The sequence below is a fragment of the Carcharodon carcharias genome, chromosome 11 (assembly GCF_017639515.1).
Source record: "Carcharodon carcharias isolate sCarCar2 chromosome 11, sCarCar2.pri, whole genome shotgun sequence".
Taxonomy (NCBI): domain Eukaryota; kingdom Metazoa; phylum Chordata; class Chondrichthyes; order Lamniformes; family Lamnidae; genus Carcharodon; species Carcharodon carcharias.
This window is the reverse complement of record NC_054477.1, coordinates 139891274-139918746: the sequence shown is the minus strand read 5'-3', so window position 1 is coordinate 139918746 and position 27473 is coordinate 139891274. Positions and strand designations below refer to the sequence as shown.

The 27473-nt window shown below is 42.8% G+C and overlaps 1 protein-coding gene across 2 annotated transcripts in view; it reads right to left on the bottom strand.

The window, feature by feature from the left end:
- Window positions 1–560: 560 nt before the first annotated feature.
- The window catches only part of slitrk6 (SLIT and NTRK-like family, member 6), a 41265-nt gene continuing 14352 nt past the window's right edge, over window positions 561–27473 (bottom strand). For both annotated transcript variants that reach the window (XM_041199088.1, XM_041199087.1), the window contains exon 2: window positions 561–6271. In XM_041199088.1, coding sequence (XP_041055022.1) covers window positions 3700–6252 — 2553 coding nt within the window. In that variant the 5' untranslated portion in view covers window positions 6253–6271 and the 3' untranslated portion in view covers window positions 561–3699. The remainder of the gene's footprint in view (window positions 6272–27473) is intronic.

Sequence of the window (27473 nt, the reverse complement as noted above, 5' to 3'; positions counted from 1 at the left end):
TAGCAATCAGACCTGAATAATGGGCATCAAACAATTAAAAGGGGGCTTTTCATTCCCAGCATACACACCTTGCTGAACAGTAAATCATTTCTCATATGCTTCTGGTATAATGCAGGGGCACCAAAGTATAAAATCTCCCTCATAAGTTTATATATTAAGATTATATACAATATATTAAATTTTGCCTTTAACTGTTTCACAAGTCCTAGTTTTGAAGACTGGTGGCAGGTCACAAGAAGAATAACTTTAACTCCCCTATCTGGTGTAAATGAGATGGTTGCAGCTCAAAAATGCCTTTTGGTCATTTACTGGCCCAATGATGCTGCAGTTGCCACCATCCTAGGTACTGTTATGGAGAAGAGGGGGCTAATTTAAACAGCATTAATTTCTCTTCTTACAACCTGTCTGTAACCAGAGAGGTGTTTTTGATTTTTTTCCACTCTTTATAAGTGGTGGTGTATTTCCCAACCCCTTGGCTTTGGTGCAATTTAATTTTCTAGTAATAACCCCAGAGCAAGCTTGAGATAGGATGAACTCAAAGGGTTAGTTTATTTGCACACACAAAACACAGGAGGGTCGCACAGCGCCTCCACACTCATACAGTAAAGGGAGGATAGAGAAAAGAAGGATTTACAGTACAGAAACCACAGAGAAAATAAATATTGGTTCATGTGTGTTCCAGAGTCTAGAATCAAAGTCCAGTGAGGTATTCCTTCACGGAGATTGGTGGTCTGAAAACCGATGCTGTATGATTCATTTTTCCATTGGTGTTGACTTCACATGATGAGATAGACACGCAGAGATGGATCAGTCTTGTGAGTGATGGTACAGAATTTCCAGCCGAAGCAGTGTAGATTGGGCCAGGTGTTCAACCTGGGCAGAGCTCCATTTCTGTGAGGCTGCCAGTTAGATGGTAAACTGAGTTTTGCAGTTCAGCAAGGCAATATTACTGGTTCCACAAGCCAGAGGCCCATGTCACATTACTTCCACCTCTCCGCACTGTCTTTGACAAAGGTTGGGTATCCCTTGTCTAGGTCCCCAAGATTGTTAAATGTTTTAACCATTAAGAATTGAAAGGAAGGTTGTGGGGCTCTTTATCTTAGCAGATGAGTAAGACTCCTTTAGGCCAGCCTGGGTTATGGAATGTAGATGGATATTTTTATAGATCTCTTTGAATTTGGCCTGTGCAGTTCACAGGAGGTCATTAGTGGCTCCCCAGAGATAACGGTGTGTGAGTTTTCTGATAGGGCCAAGCAACTCCTTTTGTTCGGGGGTCACAGAGTTAGATTCAGCCATTTTAAGGTGCTTTGTTCAGTCTTTTTTTAATTTTAGAAATGGCCATGAGGATATCTATATATATTTTATAAAATTTACAGTGTGAAGTCTTGGTCCCTCGCAGTACAGTTCTAAGCTGGGTGGCTGGATTGCCTGCCTGTTTCACTTAGATCTACTGCTGGGCCATTAGTTGATGCCTGCATTTGACTGGCAGCATGTAAACAAGGCCTAGGCCTCTAAATAGCTCGGTCATCTCTGCAGCAAGAATAGTTGCGAACAGTGGACGCTGGCCTATTCTCTACCTTTATCTATGATTAGCCCTAACATGTTTAATTAATCCTTTCATTTGTCTACCATCAGGAGGCATTCTGTTCTAGTAATGTGAAACAGTTTTGCAATGATAAAACTAGAAAATTTGTATGTTTGAATGTTTATACTTTCTTTCTCAACAAGATCTACATAGCATCAGTGAGTGACTCCTTCAAGTCTTTTCATTTGAAACTCAATAGACCATGGAATATTACACAACATATCCCATCATGTAATTTTCTATTCACACAGAGAACAGGATCACACAAATATGATGACTGGATACCTAAGGTTTGTTAGCCCAGTGATAGCTGATGGTAATCTTGAAATTCTTTTATCAGAATTCTTCCTTTTCTGTAACACCTTTGTCTTGTAATACATTTTGCAATACAGCTCGCACCTCATATAGCAGATGTGTTTGTATAATGTGATTTGGCCATTATATACGGTGGATGGTTAAAGTTGACTCCTACTCAGCTTCAATCCCTTTTCTCCCCACCAACATCTTCTGGCTGTTGACGCTGCTAATAACTATGCTGATGGAATCTGTCTACTCCCGTAATTGATTATAATGCAAAAATCTGATTGAAGCTGCTTGAATACCTAACTTTGCCTGAAATCAGTGGAGCAAGCATTGAAATTAATGCCCTGATATGGGTGGTTTATCTATGATAAGTTTGGTTAGTGCAGATGGTGAGGACTGTAGAACAAAGACATGTTGGACATCGCTTTCAAGCTCCTCACGCTCTGGCTGGTGTAACTGAGCACGAATTGCACTGGAAATCCTGTTTGCTCAGGTAAATATGGTTCCTGCCTCACCAACGTTGCATCTATTGAGCAGGTGCAGTGCTGAAGGAATTCCTGGTTTGTCTATACAGACATGAATAGCAGGAATAAGACTGGATCCATACCAGGAGCAAGGCAGAAGGGAAAGACACGGTGAAAGGAGAGCTTATTTTATCCTGACTTTATTTCAACTAAAATTTCAGTGCGCATACTTTATTATTCTTTTACAAGAAAGGCACCCCTGATTTATTTGCAAAACTGTACAGAATAAATAGTTTACAGGAATCTTACATTTTTGTAACTGAAAAAATAGCTTGCAGAGTCCTATATTGTATTTGAAACAGATCGTATCCTTCAGCATTTTGGTCTTTGTGTGCTTTTTTATCCTACGTGTGTCAGCATTAAAATTTAGAGTGATTTAAAAATTTACAAATAAAAAGCACTTTTTTTTTGTTTTAATTTCTCTTTAAAATAAAAAGCAGTGAATGGAGTCCCAGGATTAGAGGAACTGGGAATGCCTAATGACATAACTGACACAAAAAGAGAAACGTCACAAAGAGAACATGACACAGTCTAAATACAGTGCGCAGCCACCTCTGTGTCTGCTTCTTACAGTAGTTATTTCAGACTTGGCAGATTTGCAAGTACGAACTATAGTCTACAATGTAAAACAAAATCCAGCAGCATCAGAAGATTGGATTGTCAGAAGTCATGTAACACACCCCCATATCAGACAACGAAATCTTAACAGAAGACTGTAAGAGTATACACGTTAACTAAAGTAAAAATAAGCAAGGTCACTCGTTTACATTGACCAAATAAATCAGATTTGTTTTGTTACATGCAATTATTACTGTTGTTTTGGGGATCACGTTCCACGATTTCATCCATTTTTCCATGAAAACTGCAAACCAGTACCCTTGAAAATAAGGCTCCCAGTAAATGTGCATACAAGCAGTAATCATACCTTCAGGTACCCTCTTTTAACCACCATTGGCTCACATGACAACATTTTTAAGTTATATTAATAGGATTGTCTTTACGACTACAAAATGATCGTCCTGACGCTTTATAAAGCTTTGTGCTTGACTACTGCACAGTCTATACTGTGAAAGAAATGCTGTTGGCAGTTACCGTACCTGTATCTGCATTCTCAATGGCTGTTCCCAATGGTTTGTCTATCGATCCCTGAGTTTAATAAGGATTACTGCTGTAGTGTATGTAGAAAAAGAGGATCATCTGAAAAGGCACTAATGTCTTAGTATAGCAAATGAGCTCATTTATCACAATGTCACAGCCAAGATAAAAATGTTAATGTCCTTCCAGAAGTCATGGTTGGTTTAATGTTGTCTGTTGTTCCAGTACCTCTAGGTAGTCAGGCTCAGTTTGTAGCTTTGCTTTCAGCTCAAAATACTCATTTTTTGTCTCTTCCACTACAACCTTTTTAGGTCTTGAATACATGATCGCTTCCATCAGTTTCAGCTCTTCATGCCGAGATGGGTAGCGAACATCGAGTTCTGATTGCAGCGGTGGGATATTTTTCTTCAGGTATTCAGTGATCCCAATTTGCTGTAGCTCCCTTTCTTTCTCAAGGATATTCCTGTACATTGAACCAGGATCCCGGAGGGGCATAAACTCTGGGGCCTGCTCTATTACACTGAATTTGGAGCCTGTGATCAAAGAATCCTTTTCTCTCATCATGTGACCCCTGTAAATCATTTTTGGTTCATTTCCATCTTTGCTTTCATTGTCCAGCTCTACATCTCTTATGTTATAAGGACGGCTTCTGCACACTGGACCTATTGCATTAATTGTGTGCTGCTCATATATATTTCCATCTGGTCTTTCTTCAGTATGGTGGGTCCTCTTATGTCCATATACGCTATATTGAACGTGCAATGGACTGCAATCCTGTACTGGAGTAGTTTTTTGTTTTTTCTTTGATCTCCTCCGACGATGGAGAACAAGGACTACTATTCCAGCTGCACTGAATACAACCAATATGAATACCACCAACATGCTAAGAATCAAAACAGAAAGTGGCACTGTGTCCATGATAGAATTTAGGAGGCTGGAAGCTGTACTACTGGCTGCTGTGGCCGGGCTGATATCATTGGGCTGTGTTGGGATGTTTATTAATCCAGGACATATCAATTCATTGTTTAGCATTTGCAAATCTTTCTTGGCAAACTTCTCAGGGGACTCGCACATAATCTCACTCACAGTTACATTTTTGTTGAGCTTTTCCATCCATTGCTTCAAGCTGACCAAGTCACAAGTGCAATCCCATGGGTTGTCTTCTAGATCAATTTGAACTAGGAATTCAAGTTGATCTATTACATTGCTTACAGGGAGATGCATAAAATGGTTATGTTTAAGATTTAACCGTAAGAGTGGAATGCCAGAAAATATATGTGGAGGCAAACTATGAAGGAGGTTATTGTTCAAATATAAGACCTTAAGCTGTGGTAGGACACTGAATGTCCCTGGTAATATCTCTTTGATTATATTGTGTTCTAGATACAAGTATTGGAGGCAATGGAGCCCAATGAACATTTCTTTTGTTAATCTTACAATACTGTTCCCATTCAAATACATCTTGTGGAGATTAGTGAGGTTTGCAAAAGCACCATCCTCAATTACTGTTATTCTGTTGTTTCCTAAATGGAGCAAATCCAGGGTGCCATAATCTAGCAGGTCATATTTTGTCACAGCTTGGATAATGTTGTCAGTCAAATAAAGCTTTATTGGATTTGGTGGGCTGGGCACAAGGTCTGATAAACTCTTAATGTTTCTTTCTTGACATTTCATTATTTGTCCTACATTTGGTTGTGTGCTGCAATGACAAGTTGTTGTGCAGGGTGATTCTGGATATTTTCTAGGCTCTGTTATAGGAATTTTACCATCATCCTGTCCATCAGGTTGTGGAATATATGGATCCCTTTTAGGTTCTTTAATAACTGATTTATTTGCACTATGAATGTTGATATGAGTATTATCAGCAACTGGAGTGGCCGCCAAATGAATTGAATTTACGGGTTCTTCAAAGTCAGTACCAGATCCAGTTGGGCAAATCTCAGCAATGGGTGTTTTGGTTAAAACTTTACCTTTCAGTCTAAATGGGTGTACACAGACAACATCGCCAATATTGGATTGGGGAGGCATGTTTTCCAGCCAGGATCTGAGTGGTAATAAATCACAATCGCATCTCCATAAGTTATCCTCCAGTTGAAGTTCCATTATTCTACCAATATGCTCCAGCAGACCGACATAAGGAAGTGAATCTAAATGATTTCCTCGAAGATCCAGATGTGTCAGGGGCACAAACCGGAAGATGTTGGTGGGGAGAAAAGGGATTGCATTGTCATTCAGGATCAGCACTTTTAACCGGTGAAGCTTGCTGAATGCGCCAGGCTCAATAACGTGGATTAGATTATTGTCTGCTTGAAGGAATTCCAAATTGTCCAGTCCTCGAAACGTGCCCTCTCGCAGCACTTCCAAGTAGTTGCCATTTATATGCAAGCGTTTCAGAGAACTAAGGCCAGTGAAAATTCCAGCTTCCAAGTCTTGCAAATTATTTTTGCCCAGGTGTAGGGACAGAGCATTCTTGAAGTTGATAAAGCCATTGCGATGCAATACAGTCACAAAGTTTTCTTGTAGGTTAAGATTGTAGGTACACGTTTGAGGCGGTTTTATTTGAGCTATTTCGGTAATGTCCCTGTTTTGACAGTTTATGTGCAGCAAACCATCTCTTTCCTCACAGAAGCAAAGACTTTCACACACTTCCTTATCTGAAGGATCTGCCTTCTGGGAATTGATTAGAACTAAGACTGCACTTAGAAGAAGGATCCAGGTCAACATTTTCTCAGAATTGAAGCCCATCAAATTTTCACGGTAGCATCTGTGAAAAAAAAACACAATTTTTGACATATTGCAACTACTGTATATTTAAAGGAACATAAAATATGTTTCAGATTTCTTCCCAAAAATAAAATTTTTAGTAGAGACTTAAGTTATGATAAACAGGATCATGTTTCTGACGGTGTTTGAATTGCAAATTAAGAGGTTGTGCCAAGCAGTTTCTGCTTTTATACAGACACTCATATGAAGTGCAATCCTGGAGTAAGTGGTCAACTGACTCAACACAGAGAAACACTGGAGTTGTGGACTCACACCACTTATGTTATCATCATATGGAACATAACTCCAGTGCATTGCTACCTAAAGCAATGAATTTTCTCATAGGAAGAACAAAAAAAAGACAAATCAGAGTACTTCTGAATGATGCAAAATGAGAAGAGACTTGGGGGTCCATGCACATAGATCATTAGATCATAAAATGTCATGGGCGGGTACAGAGATTAATCAAAAATGGAATGCTAAACTTTATATGTGGAGCATTACTATACAAAGGGATAGAAGTTATGTTAGAACTAAACAATTTTAGACACAACTAGGGCAATACCCAGTTCTGGGCATTCAATGCCAAGAAGAATATAGATGCCTTGGGTGGGCTTATAGGGGAGAATTTTTTGCTGAGTGGGTGGGCGTGCGCCCAACCCGCTCAAGCGTAACATTACGCGTGATGATATTGGGCAAGCGTCCCGATGTCATTGCGCACTCGCGCGATATTTCGGTCGGCGGGCGGGCCGGGAATCGGCAGCACACCTGCCGACAATTAAAAAGCCTATTAAGGCCATTAAACTCCAAATTAAATGTATTTTTTTTGCTGCTTGTCCAACCATACTACAGCTGGCGGGCAGGTAAAAAGGCCAAGCGGCCCTGCACCTTTTAGGAAACCTCATCCAAGGGCAGGATGAGGTTCCCAACAGCAATTAAAAATAAAATATAAATTTTAACATTTCATTAACAACATGTCCCTGCTCATGTCACATGAGGGGACATTTTTTTTTAACAAGTTTAAAATTCTTTATTTTTAATTCTTAACCTCTTCATCTCCCTGGGGCAGCTTTGTGCCTCAGGGAGCTTTCCCAGTGAGCTCCCGTGTGCATGTGTGAAGTTGCGCACTCGCCCTCCTCCCCCCTCTACACAGGCAGCGCTGACAGGTGCGTTTCATGCTGGGCGGGCCTTAATTGGCCTGCCGGCGTGAAATCACGTACAGCCCAATCGCGGGTGGTGGTCAGCTTCCCGACCACTCCCGGCCATCCCCGTCAAGCCCCCCCCCACCGATGAGGGAAAAATCCTGGCCATGGATTCCTGGATGTTTACAGCACAGTAGGAGGCCATTTAGCCCATCGTGTGTACGCCAGTCAACAAACATCTGACTACACTAATCCCATTCTCCAGCGCTTGGCCCATTGCCTTGGAGGCTATGACAACACAAGTGAATATCTAAATGCTTCTTAAATGTTATGAGAGTCTCTGACTCAACTACCCTTTTGGGCAGTGAGTTCCAGGCTCCCACCGCCCTCTGGGTGAAAAATTTCTCCTCAACTCCCCTCTTAGTCTTCTACCTCTTACCTTAAATCTATGCCCCCTGGTTATTGACCCATCTACTAATGGAAAAATTGCCTTCTATCCACCCTATCTATGCTCCTCACAACGTTATACACCTCTATCAAGTCTCCTCTCAACATTTGCTGCTCCAAGGAAAACAACCCCAGCCTATCCAATCTTTCCTCATAGCTTAGGCCCTCCAGCCCAAGCAACATCCTGATAAATCTTCTCTGCATCTCTCCAGTGCAACCACATCCTTCCTATAATGTGATGACCAGAACTGCATGCAGCACTCCAGTTGTGGCCTAACCAGCATTTCATACAGTTCCACCATAACACCCCCTTGATATCCAGGGTTCTCTGGACTTGGTCCATCACTTTGTCTTTATGGGAACATATTTGCCCTGTACTCTCACTATTTCCTCCTTGAATGCTCTGACACAGTTTTATCTGCAAGTAGCTGCTTCTAGTCCACTTGGGCCAAATCGTATCTCATCTTCGTAAAATTAGCCTACTGATACGCCTTCCACCTGCCCAGGCTCATTTCTGAATATTAGATCCAGAACTGTCCCCTCACTTGTCAGGCTTTCTACATCCTGGCCAAAAAATTGTTTCCGCCCAAATGTGACAACCAATACGCTCTGGAAACCTGCATTATTTTTTTAAAAAAGCATACATTTGCCAGAATGATATTTGGACTCCAAGGGGGAGATTACACAAATTAAGGTTGGTATTGCCTGGAATTTTGAAGGATCAGGGATAATGTGATCAAAGTTATCAGGATGTTATGGGGAACAGATAGGATATATAGAGAGAAACTATTTTTACTTCTGGGACTCAAAGGCTATGAGACGTAGTCTACAAATTAAAGCCAGACCATTCAGTGGTAAATTTAGGAAACACTATCACACACAAAGGCCGGATTGGCAGATGGGAGGCAGTGGGGGCGGGGCATGAAGTTTGGATGCCATGCCATTTGCGCCATTTCTGGCACCTTCCTGGCTGCCCCATGCTGCAAATTTTCCAGTCGTGGGCGAGGAGTCAGAAGACCTGCCCACCCATTGGTCTCTTAAGAGCTTCCTCCTACTGCTGTAGGGATTTAACCTACGATGGGAGAGGCCTCACCATGAATCAAGGCGGCACTTTCACTGCTCGGGACAGTGGCCTGGCAGAGGGGGGGTGTACCCAGTGGAGCACCCCCCCACCTCCCCTGCCAACCCCAGGTCTTTCAAGCCTTGTGTTTCCTCTTCACCTCTGCCCTGTCCACCCCAGACCACATCATCTACCTTAACCCACCCCACACCCACATCGATGGGACCAAAATGTCAGGCCCCACCAAAAACCACCAGCAATTACTGTGATGTCTGGCTCCATTGCTGATCGCCATTGAGCACTGGGTGCAGTGCTAGCAGTGGCCACTGGTCCCAGCGATGCTGCTGGGTCCGGACAGCAGCTGAACATTTGATTGGCCGACGGCTCTCGGAAGCAGGGCTTCCTCTTCAGATGAGGGTGAAAGGCCTGCATCAAGCCAACTAATGGTCCGACAGCTGTTAAGTGGCTGCAAGACAAACCAACCCAGTGAGCTTAGGTTTGTCCCTGACTTTTACGCTGGCGTGTGGAGCAGTGGGGGTGGGGGGGGGTCTTGACGTGAACATACAATCCCAGCCCAAAAGGTGGTGGGAGCTTAAAACTCTCTTTCACAAATTACAGTTAAAGTTAAAATAATTCTTCATTTTAAATCTCAGACTGAGAGGCTGGGATTTTCCAGTCCCTTACGATGCTGGGATCTTCCACTCCTGCCGATGTGAATGGAGATTTCAATGGCTCGCTGGCCCCGCTGCCAGGGAACTCTCCATGGTGGGGCTGGAAAATTCCGGCCATAGTTTTTATAACCTGAAGTATTATTGGACGTGGGGTAAAGGGGTTAAGTCATAGATCAGTTATCATCTCATTGAATGGCAGAAGGAGGTTGAGGGGCAAAATGGTCCACTCCTGTTTCTATATTCCTATATTTCTATGTTTACTGCCAAGTTGGGTGTAAAATGTGCAATGGTATTGCTTGAATCTTCTGGACCGATTAAGCTGTTAATTTTAAAGTTTGGACAATGTGGATGCTGCAAGCTCACTGTCTAAACATTTAAAATGTCACTTCCTGGAGGGGGGTTACATGCTTACAAGCAAATAGGCAACAGGAATCTCTCCTTAACAGCTTAACTGAAGTTTCAGCAAGCCAGTATGAACAGAGCACTTCGGCATCAAGCAGCAGTCTGAATATGCCCTTAGTATCAGAACAGGCACTCTGACAAACCTATAAGCTCCAATATCCTTCATTTCAATTATTTAAGGGTGAATTTTCATCATTGACTTTCCCAGTTCAGGTCTTTGCACACTGGGAGCAAAGATTGGGCATTCAAGTGTGATCTTAGGACTTTCTAAACCATTTACTTTTAATCGGCTGAAAATCATGGCCAAGCAAGTAGTTTAGGCTTAATGGATAGAAAACTGCTTGTTGTGCATTCATAATTCCCTTGGTGAGCTCTATGGAAACATAAAGCTTTGCTCTGGGAAGCACTAAAGGTAAAAATTTATCCTTTACTGCTTATCTTCAAGCTGCTTATTATGATGTCACCTTTTTAGTCACAGTTTTCACCAATTACGTAGATGTGAAAAAAGTAATGTATTTGCTGTGCTTTGTCTTTTAGATGTTTGCAGGCCATCAGGCTTAGCAGTACATAATGGTGGGTGGGAGGTGGGGAGTAGACACAAGCAATCTCCTTCCATCATTTAGTAAACAGATAAACACCAATATTGCCTGAATAGGAAAGAAATGCAGGCAGACAGGATCACAGGCCCATAGGATGTCTGTCCAATTTCCTACTCTTTAAATAGATAGGATTATGATCTTTCACAGCAGTATGATCATCCCTATCCAATGTTCCACTATGTGCTGCGCCCCTATTGGGCCCAGGCATACAAACAGCAAAATCCAGTTTGTCATCTGCATGTCACACTTCACAGATATCGATGTGTGACCAGTTGACCTGATGGGCTCAAGTTAGATGTCCAACATCACAATAGCTTATTTTGTTCAGTAAACCAAAGGCTACACTTTTGTTCCCAGCAGGGAGATGTGCTTGCAGGATCACATTCTGGGCAGCATAGGATAGTTCATCCAGTAAAATTACTAAATGGAAAAATCACAGCTTGCGAGCTACATTTCCCATGGTGTGCTCACTGCAAGCACAGCTCCCCACTTGGAGCGTGGAATTGGACCTCAGCTTCTATTATGTTTCCCTTGTCAATTGTTACTTGAATTGTTTTAAAGCTTCAGACTAGATTGCGGCAAACATTTTAAAATTAATCAAATTTAGTCTCTGTAAGTGGTGCATGTATTATTTATACATGGCATTTTAAGATTCTTGGTGTAAATTAGCATGCAGTCAAGAACTGAACCCTTTGTAATGCATTTAGGGTTGCGCATAACATAAATACGCTTCTGTATCAAAATTAGGCAATACAAACAAATGTAAAGCTAGGAAGCTGTATGTTTTGGGGATTTTTGCCATATTGTAAATGGCTATGAATTGGGAAGCCGCAATAAATGCAAAATGCTGCAAATGCTGGTAATTTGAAATAAAAACAAAAAATGCGGGAAATACTCAGTAGGTCGGGCAGCATCTTTGGAGAGAAACAGTTAACATTTCAGGTCGAACACCTTTCATCATTTATTAATGAATTAGGAAGCATTGTGGGACTGGTGGTCTTGAGCATAGTGAAAGATTTTCACCATGTTCCATAACGATTGCCCTGTACAATGAATTCTACACCACACTGCAGCTGATGCAAAATGAAAAACTAATGTTCAGCTCTAAACTGATTATAAAATTTGAATTTATTCAAATTCAACCAAATTAGGACACTTTGGTTCATTTTGCATTTGGACTGTTTCATCTTTTATACGTGTGAGGTTTCTCAATGGTAGTTTATCTCCAGTTAGAAAAGGTGCTGAATGTTTATGCAGTTGGATACATCTTATGTATGTATATGAGTCTCAAATTTAACTCTTTCCACACATCTGGTTGTGGTTGACGTAGTTAAAATATCAGGATCAGGCAACCCAACTCCATCCCTATCCCACACCTGCTCCCTTAAATTTTAAAGTGCAGAAATAAAGTCCTGGGCAAGACTCCCACAAAAGGGAGGCCAAACTAATATCCCAAAGTCAGGGCTTGATGTTATCATCAGTTACATGAAATGAATTTAACAGTGAGTGAGGGAAAGGCCTGAGCTCTGGGATGCCTGACAGTTGATCTGAGGCAAGAGTTTCTGGCTCCCCAAGGCAAGTGACTTTTTTAAGCACTCCTTGTGGGCCAGGAGGGGCATTAGTGCTCCCTTCAGCACCTTTGGCTTCCCTAACTCACGATCCTCAGTTCCCCCTCTCCTCAGCCCTCCTGATCTCAAACCTCCCGCCAGCCCTCCAGATCACTGACCCTTTCTCAGCATCCCCCTGTCACAGCCTGGAGTTGATGCTCATTTGGAACCATCCCCAGAGGTTCCTGGCTGAAGCTTCCTGCCACTGGTGTTTGCACAGCCCAAAAAACAGGCTGTCCATTTGAAAGGAGGGAGGCAGCTCTACAAGATGTAAATGAAGCCCTGCCATTAAATTTGGTAGGGCCTCCACGTCCTCAACTTTGCTCATCCTCAGTCTTCCCATTAATATTTGGCCCATAGTATTTGAATAATGACAAGCTGTGTGTTCCATAGGTCCCAACATTTTTGTGGAAGTTTGGCAACAAAAGTCCTTGTTCCCCCTCAATGCAGATAAAAAATCTGATCAAGCAATTTTATTTATTGAAAGAAATGAAGAAGGCATTGGGTAGATTTTCTCTTTGGTATAATACCGCAAATGCTATTTGCCTGAACACTGATTTGTCAATCCTATTTCAAGTGCAGCTTGTGTTTATGCCAGGTTTTGCATTGCCAGAAAATCTTAATAGCAGCACTGGAATGCATCAATGAATGCTTTAATGGTGGTGGTGGGGGTGGTGGGGATTGAGGTCAACGTGCTCCATGTGAAATTTACACCTCACTTGTTCAACACAAATCACTAACATTTATATTCCAATGTAATACACAATTCGATGCAAAAGTAACTTGCAAAAGGAAAAAAAAAGTGTCAGAAAAAAAGATACAACTGAGTTTCATTGTTATCTCTGTGTGGGCTATCTGAAAGCAAAACTTGTGCGTTGGTGTGAGCAAGAGAGGATTTTTGGACTGAAAAGGCTGTGGGTTTTATTGATAATTAACATACATTTTGAGTGCGTCAGTTCCTAGCCTATCTAGTTCTTGTTTTATTTTAGTTTGAATTCTTAAATGTGCATAATTAGGTTGTCAGAACACGTCCTGCTTGGATTAAGATTATTCTTGTTGGGGGTGTTAACATTATGAAAGTGAATGGAAATGGAACACTGAAATTTCACAGCTGATCCAAAGAAGAGATCGTTTTATAGCAACCATGTGTGTGTGCCTGTGTGAGTGTCTTGCTGAAAGTACACTTACTTATTTTTAATATGCCAGTACTTTGCATTTTTCAATACAAGTGCCAAATTTGTTTTCTTCCAGAAAATATCTGCCAGTATCAAATGTTTATATGTCATGGAGAAAAACTTGATGATCTTCGAATGATTTGTTAATTTATCTCAGCATATTGGCCACTCTTTCCACCATAGATCATTTTACTCCTGTTGTTGTGTTCTTCCTGTGAGTCATGGAGTCTTTAAACCACAGAAGGGGGCTATTTGACCAACTGAATTCATGCTGATTCTTTGTAGAGAAATCCAGTCAGTCCCAACCCTCACTCTAACCCCATAGACCAACAAGTTTATTTCCCTCATGTCTATCCAACTTCCTTTAGAAATCAGTTATCATCTCCTCTTCCACCAGCCTCATCAACAGCAGGTCAGGTCATTCCACTCGCTGTGCAATAAAGTTCTTCCTCACATCCCCTTTTATAACTTGCCCAAGGCCTTAAACCTGTGCCCCTTTGTCCTTATTCAATAAGCTAATAGGAACAGCTTTGCTTTGTCTATCTTATCTAAGCCTGTCATAATCTTGTACACCTCTATCAAATCTCACCTTTTTTTAATTCATTCATGGGATTAGGGCTTTGCTGGCTGGGCCAGCATTTATTGCCCAGCCCCAGTTGCCCTTGAGAAGGTGGTGGTGAGCTACCTTCTTGACCTGCTGCAGTCCATGTGGTGTAGGTAAACCCACAGTGCTGTTAGGAAGGGAGTTCCAGGATATTGACCCAGTACAGTGAAGGAACGGCGATATATTTCCAACTCAGGATGGCGAGTGACTTGGAAAGGAACTTCCAGGTGGTGCTGTTACCATCTATCTGCTGCCCTTGTCCTTTCAGATGGTAATAGTTGTAGGTTTGAAAGGTGCTGCCTAAGGAGCCTTGGTAGTGCATCTTGTAGATGGTACACAGTGCTGCTACTGTGCTTCACTGGTGGAGGGGAAGAATGTTTGTGGATATGCTGCCAATCAAGCAGGTTGCTTTGTCCTGGATGGTCAAGCTTCTTAAGTGTTGTGGGAGCTGCACTCATCCAGGCAAGTGGGGAGTATTCCATCACACTCCTGACTTGTGCCTTGTCGATGTTGGGCAAACTTTGAGGAGTTAGGAAGTAAGTTACTCATCACACGATTCCTAGCCTCTGACCTGCTCTTGTAGCCACAGTATTTATATGGCTAGTCCAGTTGAGTTTCTGGTCAATGGTAACCCCCCAGGATGTTGACAGTAGATTTAGTTATGCCATTGACCATCGAGGGGCGATGGTAGGATTCTCCTTTCTTGGAGATGGTCATTGCCTGACATTTGTGTGGCACGAATGTTATTTGCCACTTGTCAGCCCATGCTTGACTATTGTCCAGGTGTTTCAGCATTTGGACAGGGGCTGCTTCAGTAACTGAGGAGTTGTATGGTGCTGAACATTGTGCAATCACCAGTGAACATCCCCACTTCTGACCTTATGATGGAAGGAAGGTCATTGATGAAGCAGCTGAAGGACACTACCCTGAGGAACTTGTGCAAGCGATGTCCTGAAGCTGAGAAGACAGATCTCCAACAATCACAACCATCTTCCTTTGTTCTAGGTATGACTCCAACCAGCAGAGATTTTTCCCCCTGGTTCTCATTGACTCCAGCTTTTCTGGGCTCCTTGATACCACATTTGGTCAAATGCAGCTTTGATGTCAAGGCAGTAACTCTTACCTCACTTCAGGAGATCAGCTCTTTTGTCCAGGTTTGAACCAAGGCTGTAATGAGGTCGGGGGCTGAGTGGCCCTGGTGGAACCCAAACTGGGTGTCAGTGAGCAGATTATTGCCAAGTGAGTGCCGCTTGATAGCACTGTTAATGACCCCTTCCATTACTTTTCCATTTGTTTGCTCCAAGAAGAAAAACCCTAGCTTCTCCAACCTAACTTTGTAGTTAAATTCCCTCATTCCTGGAGTTATTCTGGTAAATCTTCTCGGTACTCTCTCAAGGACCGACATATTGTTCCTAAAGTGTGGTGACCAGAACTGAATGTGATATTCTACTGGGGCCTAACTAGAACTTTTTCAAGGCTCAGCATAACTTCTCAGCTTTTGTATTCAATACTTCTATTTATAAAGTCCAAGATCCCATATGCTTTGCTAATTACTCTTGCAATATGTGCTGCCACCTTCAAAGATCTGTGCACATGAAGCCACAGGTCCCTCTATCTCTGGATACTCTTTAGAATTGGGTCATTAAGCCTTTATTGCCTCTCCCTATCCTTTCTGTCAAAAATCACCTCACACTTTTCTGTATTAAATTCCATCTGCTAGCCTATCTATGTTATGTTGCAGTCGATCAGTATCATTGTTTCTGTCTGTTATACCTCCAAGTTTGGTATCATTTGCAAGTTGTGAATTTTTACTCTGTATTCAAACATCCAAGCAATATATATATATATATTTATATATATATCAAAAATTCAATGACCTTAGCGCTGACCCTTGCGGAATACCACTATCTACTATCTTACCATGTCTTCTTGTTTTTTGCCTTTAAACCAAGTTTATACCCAAGGTGACCCTGACCATCCTACTCCATGAGCCTCAATTTTATGAAGCAGCCTTTTATGTGGTACCTTGTCAAACACTATCTTCACATCCATATAGAGAACATTCACTGTATTCCCTTCAACAACCTTCTCTGTTACTTCATCTAAAAGGTGATTAGGTTAGTGAGGATCACTATAGTAATGTGAAATGTTTCACACCACACCCAAACATTAATTTATGAGGGACTCATATTTTGGAAAGATGTAAAAGCCAAAGGGTTGATGTGGTGGGTGATTTTAACTTTCCCTATATTGACTGGGAATCATTTAGTGCTAGGGGTTTTGATGGTGCAGAATTTGAAAGGTGCATCCAGGAGGGCTTCCTGAGACAATATGTAGATAGCCCAATGAGGGAAGGGGCAATACTGGATCTGGTATTAGGGAATGAACCCAGCCAGGTGGTTGAAGTTTCAGGAGGGGAGCATTTCAGGAAAAGTAACCATAATTCAGTAAGTTTCAAGGTACTGGTGGATAAGGATAACAGGAGTCCTTGGGTTAAGGTGCTTAATTGGGGGAAGGCTAATTATAACAATATTAAGCGGGAACTGAGGGATCTAGACTGGAGGCGGTTGTTTGAGGGCAAATCAACAACTGACATGTGGGGTACTTTCAAACGTCAGTTGATAAGAATTCAGGACTGGCATGTTCCTGCTAGGATGAAGGATAAGTATAGGAAGTTTCAGGAACCTTGGATAACGAAGGATATTGTGAGATTAGTCAAAAAGAAAAGGGAAGCATTCATAAGGGCTAGAAGGCAGGGAACAAATGAAGCTCGTGAAAAATACAAAGAAAGTAGGAAGAAACTTAAGCAAGGAGTCAGGAGGGATAAAAGGGGTCATGAAAAGTCATTGCAAACCAGGATTAAGGAAAATCCCAAGGCCTTTTACATATATGTAAAAAGCAAGAGGGTAGCCAGGGAAAGGGGTGGAATCAACTTCATGGAAAATTATGAAGAAAACTGAAAAGAAAGGAGAGCCCAGGAGAGGCTATTAAAGTCTCCAGAACACAAAATAGGATAGAGTGTTTGGAAAGGGCTAGGAATCCACCTTCAGGCACATCAGATAAAGGGACGACAATGAGAAAGGGGACAGGAAATACAGGACTGAAGGTGTTGTATCTGAATGCACACAGTATAAAAAATAAGGTAAATGAGCTTGTGGCACAGATTGAAATTGGCAGGTATGATGTGGTGGGCATTACGGAGACATTGCTGCAAGGGGATCAGGACTGGGAGCTAAATATCCAAGGATATACATCCTATCGAAAAGATAGGCAGGTTGGCAGAGGGGGTGGGGTTGCTTTGTTAGTAAGAAATGAAATTAAATCGATAACGAGAAATGATGTAGGGTCAGATGATGTACAATCTGTGTAGGTAGAGTTTAGGAAAAGGTAAAAAAAAAACATAATGAGAGTTATGTACAGGCCTCCGAACAGTAGTCAGGATGTGGGGCACGAGATACACCAGGAGATAGAAAAGGTGTGTAAGAAAGGCAAGGTTACAGTGATCATGGGGGATTTCAGTATGCAGGTAGACTGGGAAAATCAGGTTGGTAGTGGATCCCTAGAAAAGGAATTTGTGGAATATCTACGAGATGGCTTTTTGGAGCAGCTTGTGGTGGAGCCCACTAGGGAACAGGCAATTCTAGATTTAGTGATGTGTAATGAGGCAGAATTGATAAAGGAGCTTAAGGTGAAGGAACCCTTAGGAGGAAATGACCATAATAATGTAGAATTTAGCCTGCAATTTGAGAGGAAAAAGCTGGAATCAGATGTAACTGCATTACAGTTGAATAAAGACAACTACAGAGGCATGAGGGAGGAGCTGGCCAGAATTGACTGGGAGATGAGCCTATCAGGAAAGACAGTGGAACAGCAATGGCAGGAGTTTCTGGGAGTAATTTGGGAGACACAACAAAAACTCATCCCTAGGAAGAAGCATACTAAAGGGAGGACGAGGCAATCATGGCTGACAAGGGAAGTCAGGGACAGCATAAAAACTAAAGAGAAAGCATACAATGTGGCGAAGAGCAATCGGAAACCAGGGGATTGGCAAGCCTACAAGGGCCAACAGAGGACAACTAAAAAAGAAATAAGGAGGGAGAAGATTAAATATGAGGGTAAACTAGCCAGTAATATAAAAGAAGATTGCAAGAGTTTTGTTTAGATATATAAAGGGTAAGACAGAGGCAAAAGTGGACATTGGGCCGCTGGAAAATGACGCTGGAGAAGTAGTAGTACGGAACAAAGAAATGGCGGAGGAACTGAATAGGTACTTTGCATCAGTCTTCACAGTAGAAGACATGAGTGACATCCCCAAAGTTCAATAGAGTCGGGGGACAGAGGTGAGTATGGTGGCCATTAACAAGGAGAAGGTGCTAGGAAAATTGAAAGGTCTGAAGGTGGATAAATCACCTGGACCAGATGGATTACACCCCAGAGCTCTGAAGGAAATAGCTGAAGAGATAGTGGAGGCGTTAGTGGTGATCTTTCAGGAATCACTGCAGTCAGGGAGGGTCCTAGAGGACTAGAAAATCGATAATGTAACCCCCCTGTTTAAGAAGGGAGCGAGGCAAAAGAGGGGAAATTACAGGCCAATTAGCCTGACCTCGGTCATTGGTAAGATTTTAGAATCCATTATTAAGAATGAGATTTCTGAATACTTGGAAGTGCATGGTAAAATCAGGCAAAGTCAGCATGGTTTCATCAAGGGGAGGTCATGCCTGACAAATCTGTTTGAATTTTTTGAGGAGGTAACGAGTAGGTTAGAGAAAGGAGAGCCAATGGATGTTATCTACTTGGATTTCCAGAAGGCCTTTGACAAAGTGCTGCACAGGAGGCTGCTCAGTAAGATAAGAGCCCATGGTGTTAGAGGCAAGGTACTAGAATGGATAGAAGATTGGCTCTCTGGCAGGAGGCAGAGAGTGGGGATAAGGGGGTCCTTCTCAGGATGGTGGCCGGTGATTAGCGGAGTTCCGCAGGGATCAGTGTTGGGACCACAACTTTTCACTTTATACATTAATGATCTAGATGAAGGAACTGAGGGCATCCTGGCTAAGTTTGCAGATGATACAAAGATAGGTGGAGGGGCAGGTAGTATTGAGGAGGCGGGGAGGCTGCAGAAGGATTTGGACAGGTTAGGAGAATGGGCAAAGAGGTAGCTGATGGAATACAATGTGGGGATGTGTGAGGTCATGCACTTTGGTAGGAAGAATACAGGCATAGACTATTTTCTAAATGGGGAGTGAATTTAGAAAGCTGGAGTGCAAAGGGACTTGGCAGTCCTAGTTCAGGATTCTCTTAAGGTTAACTTGCAGGTTGAGTCGGTAGTTAGAAAGGCAAATGCAATGTTGGCATTTATTTTGAGAGGACTAGAATATAAAAGCAGGGATGTCTGCTGAGGCTTTATAAGGCTCTGGTCAGACCACATTTAGAATATTGTGAGCAATTTTGAGCCCCGTATCTCAGGAAGGATGTGCTGGCCCTGGAGAGGGTCCAGAGGAGGTTCACAAGAATAATCCCAGGAATGAAAGGCTTAACATATGAGGAACGTTTGAGGACTCTGGGTCTATACTCAATGGAGTTTAGAAGGATGAAGGGGGACCTGATTGAAACTTACAGAATACTGTAAGGCCTGGCTGGAGTGGACGTGGGGGAGATGTTTCCATTCGTAGGAGAGACTAGGACCAGAGGGCACAGCCTCAGAGTAAAGGGAAGACCTTTTAGAACAGAGATGAGGAGAAACATCTTTAGCCAGAGAGTGGTGAATCTATGGAATCCATTGCCACAGAAGGCTGTGGAGGCCAGGTCATTGAGTGTATTTAAGACCAAGATAGATAGGTTCTTGATTGGTAAGGGAATCAAAGGTTACGGGGAGAAGGTGGGAGAATGGGGTTGAGAAACTTATCAGCCATGATTGAATGGCGGAGCAGACTCGATGGGCCAAATGACTTAATTTCTGCTCCTATGTCTTATGATCTTATAGAAAGGGTAGGCCCATTCAGGGACAGGGGTGGGAATCTGTGTGTGGAGTCAGAAGAAATAGGAAAGATACTAAATGAGTACTTCTCATCAGTATTCACCAAAGAGAAGGACTTAGCGGTCGATTTGTCTAGGGAAGAGTGTGTAGATAGCCTGGATCATGTTGAGATCAAAAAAGAGATGTTAGGCGTCCTGAAGAATATTAAGGTGGATAAGTCCCTAGGGCCAGATGGGGTTTACCCCAGCATACTGATGGGGGCAAGGGAGAAGATTGCTGGGGCCTTGACAGAAATCTTTATATCCACACTGGCTACGGGTGAGATTTCAGAGGACTGGAGTATGGCCAATGTTGTTCTATTGTTTAAGAAGGGTAGCAGGGATAATCCAGGAAATTACAGGCCAGTGAGCCTTATGTCAGTGGTAGGGAAATTATTGGAGAAGATTCTTTGTGACAGGAGTTACTACCATTTGGAAGCAAATGGGTGTATTTGTGAGAGGCAGCTTGGTTTTGTGAAGGGGAGGTCGTGCCTCACTAACTTGATCGAGCTTTTCGAGGAAGTGACAAAGATGATCGATGATGGAAGGGCGGTGGATGTTATCTACATGGATTTCAGAAAGGCCTTTGACAAGGTCCCTCATGGCAGACTGCTACAGAAGGTAAAGTCACATGGGATCAGAGGTGAGCTGACAAGATGCACACAGAATTAGCTTGGTCATAGAAGACAGAGGGTAGCAGTGGAAGGGTACTTTTCTGAATGGAGAGCAGTGACTGGTGGTGTTCCGTAGGGATCAGTGCTGGGACCTTTGCTGTTTGTAGTATACGTAAATGATTTGGAAGAAAATATCACTGGGCTAATTAGTAAGTTTGCAGATGACACTAAGGTTAGATTATTGCAGAGGATAGTCAAAGGATACAACAGGATATAGATCGGTTGGAGACTTGGGCGGAGAAATTCAGATGGAGTTTAATCCTGACAAATAAAAGGTAATGCATTTTGGAAGGTCCAATACAGGTTGGAATTATACAGTAAAAGTGCATCGACGGGCAGAGGGATCTGGTTGTACAGGTCCATAGGTCACTGAAAGTGGCAACGCAGGTGGATAAGGTAGTCAGGAAGGCATATGGCATGCTTGCCTTCATTGGCAGGGGTATTGAGTATAAAAGCTGGGAAGTCATGCTGCAGCTGTATAGAACCTTGGTTAGGCCACACTTAGAATATTGCATGCAATTCTGGTCGCCACATTACCAGAAGGATATGGAGGCATTGGAGAGGGTGCACAAGAAGTTTACTAGGATGCTGCTGGTCTGGAGGTTATTAACTATGAGGAGAGATTAGAGAAACTCAGATTGTTCTCACTAGAGCAACGGAGATTGAGGGGCGACTTGATAGAAGCTTACAAAATTATGAGTGGCATGGACAGAGTAGATAGTCAGAAGCTTTTTCCCAGGGTGGAAGAGTCAATTACTAGGGGACATAGATTTAAGGTGAGAGGACAAAACTCTAGAGGAGATGTGCAGGGCAAGTTTTTTACGTAGAGGGTAGTGAGTGTCTGGAATTTGCTGTCAGAGGAGGTGGTGGAAGCAGGTACGATAGTGGTGTTTAAGAGGCAGCTTGACAAATACATGAATAGGATGGGAATAGAGGGATACGAACCCCGGAAGTGCAAAATGTTTTAGTTTGACAGGCAATATGATCGGCGCAGGCTTGGAGGGCCGAAGGGCCTGGTCCTGTGCTGTACTTTTCTTTGTTCTTTGTTCTTCTTTATTTTACTCTAAATTAGAAAGTTTCACCGTATACTTATGTTCTTTAGCAGACTCCACTTCAGCAAGTTTTTTATTTTTCCTAGCAGTTTCAGGTGTTTGTCAGCTTTAACAGAATAGAAATGTGAACAGATGTCTTCTGCAGTGTATTGATATAGAGAATATACTGTACTGGTCGCTCTGTCGGGTGTTACATGTCATCATTATGAAGACATATGTGAGGACTGCTATTGATCACAGCTCTCTTTCATCATCACCCTCACTCCAATGCCCTTGTTAGATGGAAGTGTCTGAAGCAACAGTATATGAGATCGTCTCTATATAACAGGCTATGGCACAGTGGTATCAACTAAAGGTTAACCAGATCCTTTATTGAGGTTAATATAAAACAAAATACTGTGGATGCTGGAAATCTGAAATAAAAACAGAAATTGCTGGAAATATCAGCTGGTATGGCAGCATCTATGAAGAAGAGTCATATTCGACTTGAAACCTTAATCTTGTTTCTCTCTCCACAGAAGCTGCCAGACCTCCTGAGTATTTCCAGTACTTTCTGTTTTCATTTCTTTATTGAAGCACTTTTTTATTTACCACAGTTAGTGACAACTTCATGACAATGCCATTGTAACAAAAACTATCTTTCTTGTACTGTGACAGTTATCGTGTTCAATGCAAAATGATGATCCCACGTGAAAGAAAGCAGGAATCGTTTGACAAGGCATGTAAGAAATGATCCAAAAATACCCCAGAGACCTGTCACAGTCAAGTCTCTTCTCACCGAATTCCAGTTGTTGTGGTGCTCTCTCTGTCTGTAAGGATCACTTATAAATATGAAGTATTTTATGTCACACCCTAGTGGCGTGACTTTGTGAAGGACTCTACTATTTTACTCCAAATTAGAAAATTTGAAGTTCCACAGATGTACTTCAGCGAGTTTTTATTTCTCCTAGCACTGTTTCAGGTGTTTGCCAGCTTTAACAGAATAGAAACGTGAACAGAGGCATAAATGAACACTTGTCGTAATAAAACAAAAGTGATAAAGGAATATTTTGACAAGATGTGGAAGACATGATCCAAAAATACCTCAGCGATGTATCACCGCAAAATCCCCTTTCATTGTCTGATTAATATTCATAAAAATGTAGAGTTACAGAAAGAGGTTTTAAATTTTTTTTTTAATGAAAACAAATGACTTTAAAAATATACTCAAGCTAATAGAGAGACTTTGAACAAATATCTGAAAAAAGGAAAAAAGAATAATGGTTTTTCTCAAGTACAAAAATTCACTTGACCTTAGCTAATGGCAAATGGCCAAATTAGTAAGAAACACAAGCTACGAATTAGGGGCTCGGGTGAAAATGTTTCATTAACTTACGGAACAAAGTAACAAAGAAGGTGCATAGCACTTATATGGAAGGAAGAATTGAGGATTTGGTGAAAAGCTGAGCATGTGAGGCTGTTCGCTGAATAAGCATCAAAGACTTGTTGGTTATGATATTCTTTTCCTGTTTCTAAAAAATCTTGAGCTGGATTTTCCTCTCCCCCGCCGGTGGTTCTGAAGATCAGGGCAGGGGTAGGGGAGGGTGCTTGGGAGGGGCATGAAAGTCCAGGGGGTGGCCTTCCCACCATCTACCTGCTTGCTCCTGACCTGTCTGGATATTTTACGGGAGGACATGGGAGAGGCATCAAATGACCTGCCTTCCCTTAAGCCTATTGAGGCCCTTAAGTGGCCAATTAATGCTCACTTAAGGGCCTCATCCTGACCCTGTCAGTACTTTACCTAGGGCATTAGTTGGCCCACGTCATGTGGGAAGCCCAATAGCTTTATTTGCACGGGCTGCTCTCGGGCAAGGACCTCTTAGGCCCACTGGAGGCATCACCGCACCATCCCCTCAACACCAAGAGCAATCCCACCTTTAATCTACCCCCCTCGACATCTTGAACCCAATCCCCTTGTCCCAACTCAACTCCCTCATGATGACCTCTATCCCTGGACTTACCTGTTGCTCCAGGTTCCTCATCATTGATGATTGCTTGTATTCCCATCTGTGGCTCTCGGTAGCACTACTTGGAGTACATAGCCGTGGCTGGCAGCTCTCTGAGGTGGGACTTCCTCCTGAGAAAGGGGTAGACATCTAACCTTAAAGCAATTAACATTGCTCCCAGCATTACATTGCTACAAGGGCAACCTTGCAATCGTGAGCAGCTCTTAGCCAGGGCAGCAGGGTCCAAAGTGCCTCATAAAATCCATCACTTTATGTTGCAACTGTCTGCTTACATCTGATTTATTTTAAATTCATCATGGGATGTGGGCATCGCTGGCTGGGCCAGCATTTATTGCCCATCCCTAATTACCCTTGAGAAGGTGATGGGAGTCTGGAACTCACTGCCTGAAAGGATGGTTGAGTCAGAAACTCTCGTAACATTTAAGAAGTATTTAGATATTCACTTGCTTTGCCATAGGTTCCTGGGCTAAGGGCCAAGTGCTGGAAAATGGGATTAGTATAGTCAGATCTTTGTTGACTGGTGTGGACATGATAGGTCAAATGGCCTCCTTCTGTGCTGCAGATGTCTATGATTAAACTGCTGCAGTCCATGTAGTGTAGATACACCCACAGTATAACATGTCCACACCTGCTTATTGGCACATGCTTCCAATACATGAGGCAAGCCCTCCATCCCATGTATACAAGTGCACGATAATATTCTAAATAAGACATCTAGCATATACGTAGATTCAATATTTTAATGGAATAAATAAATTATCTTTTGTAACTGCAATAAGTCAAGATAGCTTTTATTTCAGTTTGTGAAGTTTAGCTGCAACCACAAGCCAAAATTAACTGTGGACAGGAACTATAAGGGCAATATTGAGTAAAAGAAAGAACTTGTATGTATCCGTATTTTTTTATTTATTTATATATAGTACCCTCCACAACCTCTAGACATCTCAAAACACTTCACAGCAAATTAAGTACTTTTCATGAAATGTAAGAAAATGGCCTTGGCCAATTTACACACAGGAAGGTCTATTCAACAAGAATCAAATCAAGAGGTTTATTTTTGTGAAGTCAGTTGAAGGATAAATAGTGGCTAGAATACCTGGGAAAATTCGAAGTTCTTCCTTGAACAGTGTCATGAGAACGTCTACGCCCACCTGAGAGAGCAGGAAGGGATTTGGTTCAACATCCCACCCAAAAGGGTATTGAAAAGGATTGTTGTTCTGACAGTAAAGGTGTTCTTTCTGAACTGCACTAGAGTGCCAACCTAGATCATGTTCACAAGATTTGGAATGGGGCTTAAACACATGGGACAGAATTGTCCCAGATTTGCACTGTGCGGTAGCGGGCTAGTAAAATGATGTTAAACCCACTGGCCGCGATGGCGGCTTGCCACACCTTATCATCCTAAACCCGCCGCATTATTTATGCATTCCCAGGAAACATGCCATTTCCATGGTGGGCGGGCTCCCATTTGCCCATCACACCATCACGTTCCCGCTTCATCACACTGGGCACCATATTTAATGTCCAGCCACATGTACACATCTCAGTGCTTCCAGCCCATGACTACAGCCAGGAAAAGGTCCACGAAAGGCAAAAAGACTGCAGTCCCAGGTTTAATGGCACGTCACTGGAATGCCATTTGGATGCCATGGAGGCCCCCCGCAATGTCCTCTACCCCTGCTCTGGCCACAGAACAGGCAGTGGCATCACGAATCCAGCATGGCAGGTGGTGTCAGCGGTGGTCAGTGTCAATGCTGCACAGATGTGATTGGCCACCCAATGCTGATATAGGATGAACATAGGATGAATGCAGCTAGGGTATGGCAACCATCTCATCACTCTAAACTCACACACTCAAGCCCATCACACATTCACTGGCATCTCAGTCACTGCCAGCTCAAGGGACATCACCACTCACTCTCTCATACACACCCTCACATGTCCATCTGACCTCGTCTCCTCTGGAGACTGCCTCCTCAGCCCTCACCACCTTGAGACCACTTGCACAGATCACATGTGCTCCCACGCACACCCTGGGATACCCTCCTTCCCCAGTACAGCTCTCATCCTGCAGCCTCTTCCCCTGCCTGAGGCCACTTCTTGCCCTTCCCCAAACAAGACCTTGTCCTGCAGCTGTTGAAAAGTCATCCAAATGTGGCTAAAAGTGAAATGGTGCTGTGAAAACTGTCGCTGGTGACTGCGAGTGCTGACCAAAGCAGGGTAGGCAAACAAACCTTCAAGTTAACAGTGAAGTGCAGCCCACAAGGTGCACGTCACTTATGTGCTGTTGTGAAACACATCGGTGTGTTTTCCCGCCAATGTGAGCGAACGATTCAGCAGGGGCGGGAGGGTGAGACCAGCAGGCTGGTCTTATAATGATATGCAGATGTATTACAATGAGGTTCCTGACTTCCAGTGGTGGGAAATGTTCCAAACTGACATAAAATATTTTGGAGATTTTGAATCAACATATGAAATATGGATTTGAAAAACTAATTTAAAAGGAGACACTGTAGATATTGAAGGCAGTAGGGACATTGCATACAGGGGTAATTGCTTAACAGGATTGGATGCTGGCATGATTGCAGCTTTCAGCCATGCCAACGCCTGATGCACCCCCTACTGACCAGCTAGAGGGAGGCTACCTCCAGGCAACGGCTGCGCTTCAGCAAAGGGCTCATCCTCCGTTGGGAAGATCTTGGTGGCATCACTAATATGACCCCAAATGGGGACCTAATTGGCTTAATAAGTTAACTGCTGCTGTCAGGTATGTAGCTGGTACCAATCAGACCCACCTCTCACAAGGTCGCTCGGAGCCGGGATCAGGTCGGAATGCTACCCCTATGCGAGAATCTCCAATTTTGCTGTGAAATTGAATGAAAAAGTATTGAATCAAACTGCGTCATATTGCGCAGGGTGACTATTACTGTGCATCTGCAAATTGGCATGAACACTGTTAGTGGCCTGATGCTGGTTCTGAAGTTATGGTCAAGGTAGCCAGCATCTGCTTTGTCTGGCTGGCATGATCCATCATATATTCTTTTTTTTTTAATTCATTTATGGGAAGAAGGCGTCACTGGCTGGGCAAGCATATATTGCCCAAACCTAGACTCATAGGCATTTACAGTACAGAAGGAGACCATTCGGTCCATCGTGTCCGTGCCAGTCACCAAAACCTGATGACACTAATCCCATTTTTCAGCGCTTAGCCCATAGCCCTGGAGGCTATGGCACAGCAAGTGAACATCTGAATACATCTTAAATGTTATGAGAATTTCTGACTCAACCCCCTTTCAGGCAGAGAGTTCCAGACTCCCACCAACCTCTGAGTGAAAAAAAAATCTCCTTAACTCCCCTCTTAGTCTTCTACCTCTTACCTTAAATCTATGCCCCCTGGTTATTGACTCCTCTACTAATGGTAAAAGTACCTTCCTATCCAGCCTATCTATGCCCCTCATACTCTTATACATCACTAACAGGTCTCCTCTCAACCTTCACTGCTCCAAGGAAAACAACTCCAGCCTATCCTATCTTCCCTCAGAGCTCAGACCCTCCAGCCCAGGCTGCATCCTGGTAAATCTCCTGTGCACCCTTTGCAGTGCAATCACATTCTTCCTATAACGTGATGACCAGAACTGCACACAGTACACCAGCTGTGGCCTAACCTGCATTTTATACAATTTCAGCATAACCTCCATGCTCTTGTATTCAATGCCTTAACTAATAAAGGCAAGTATCCCAAGTGCCTTCTT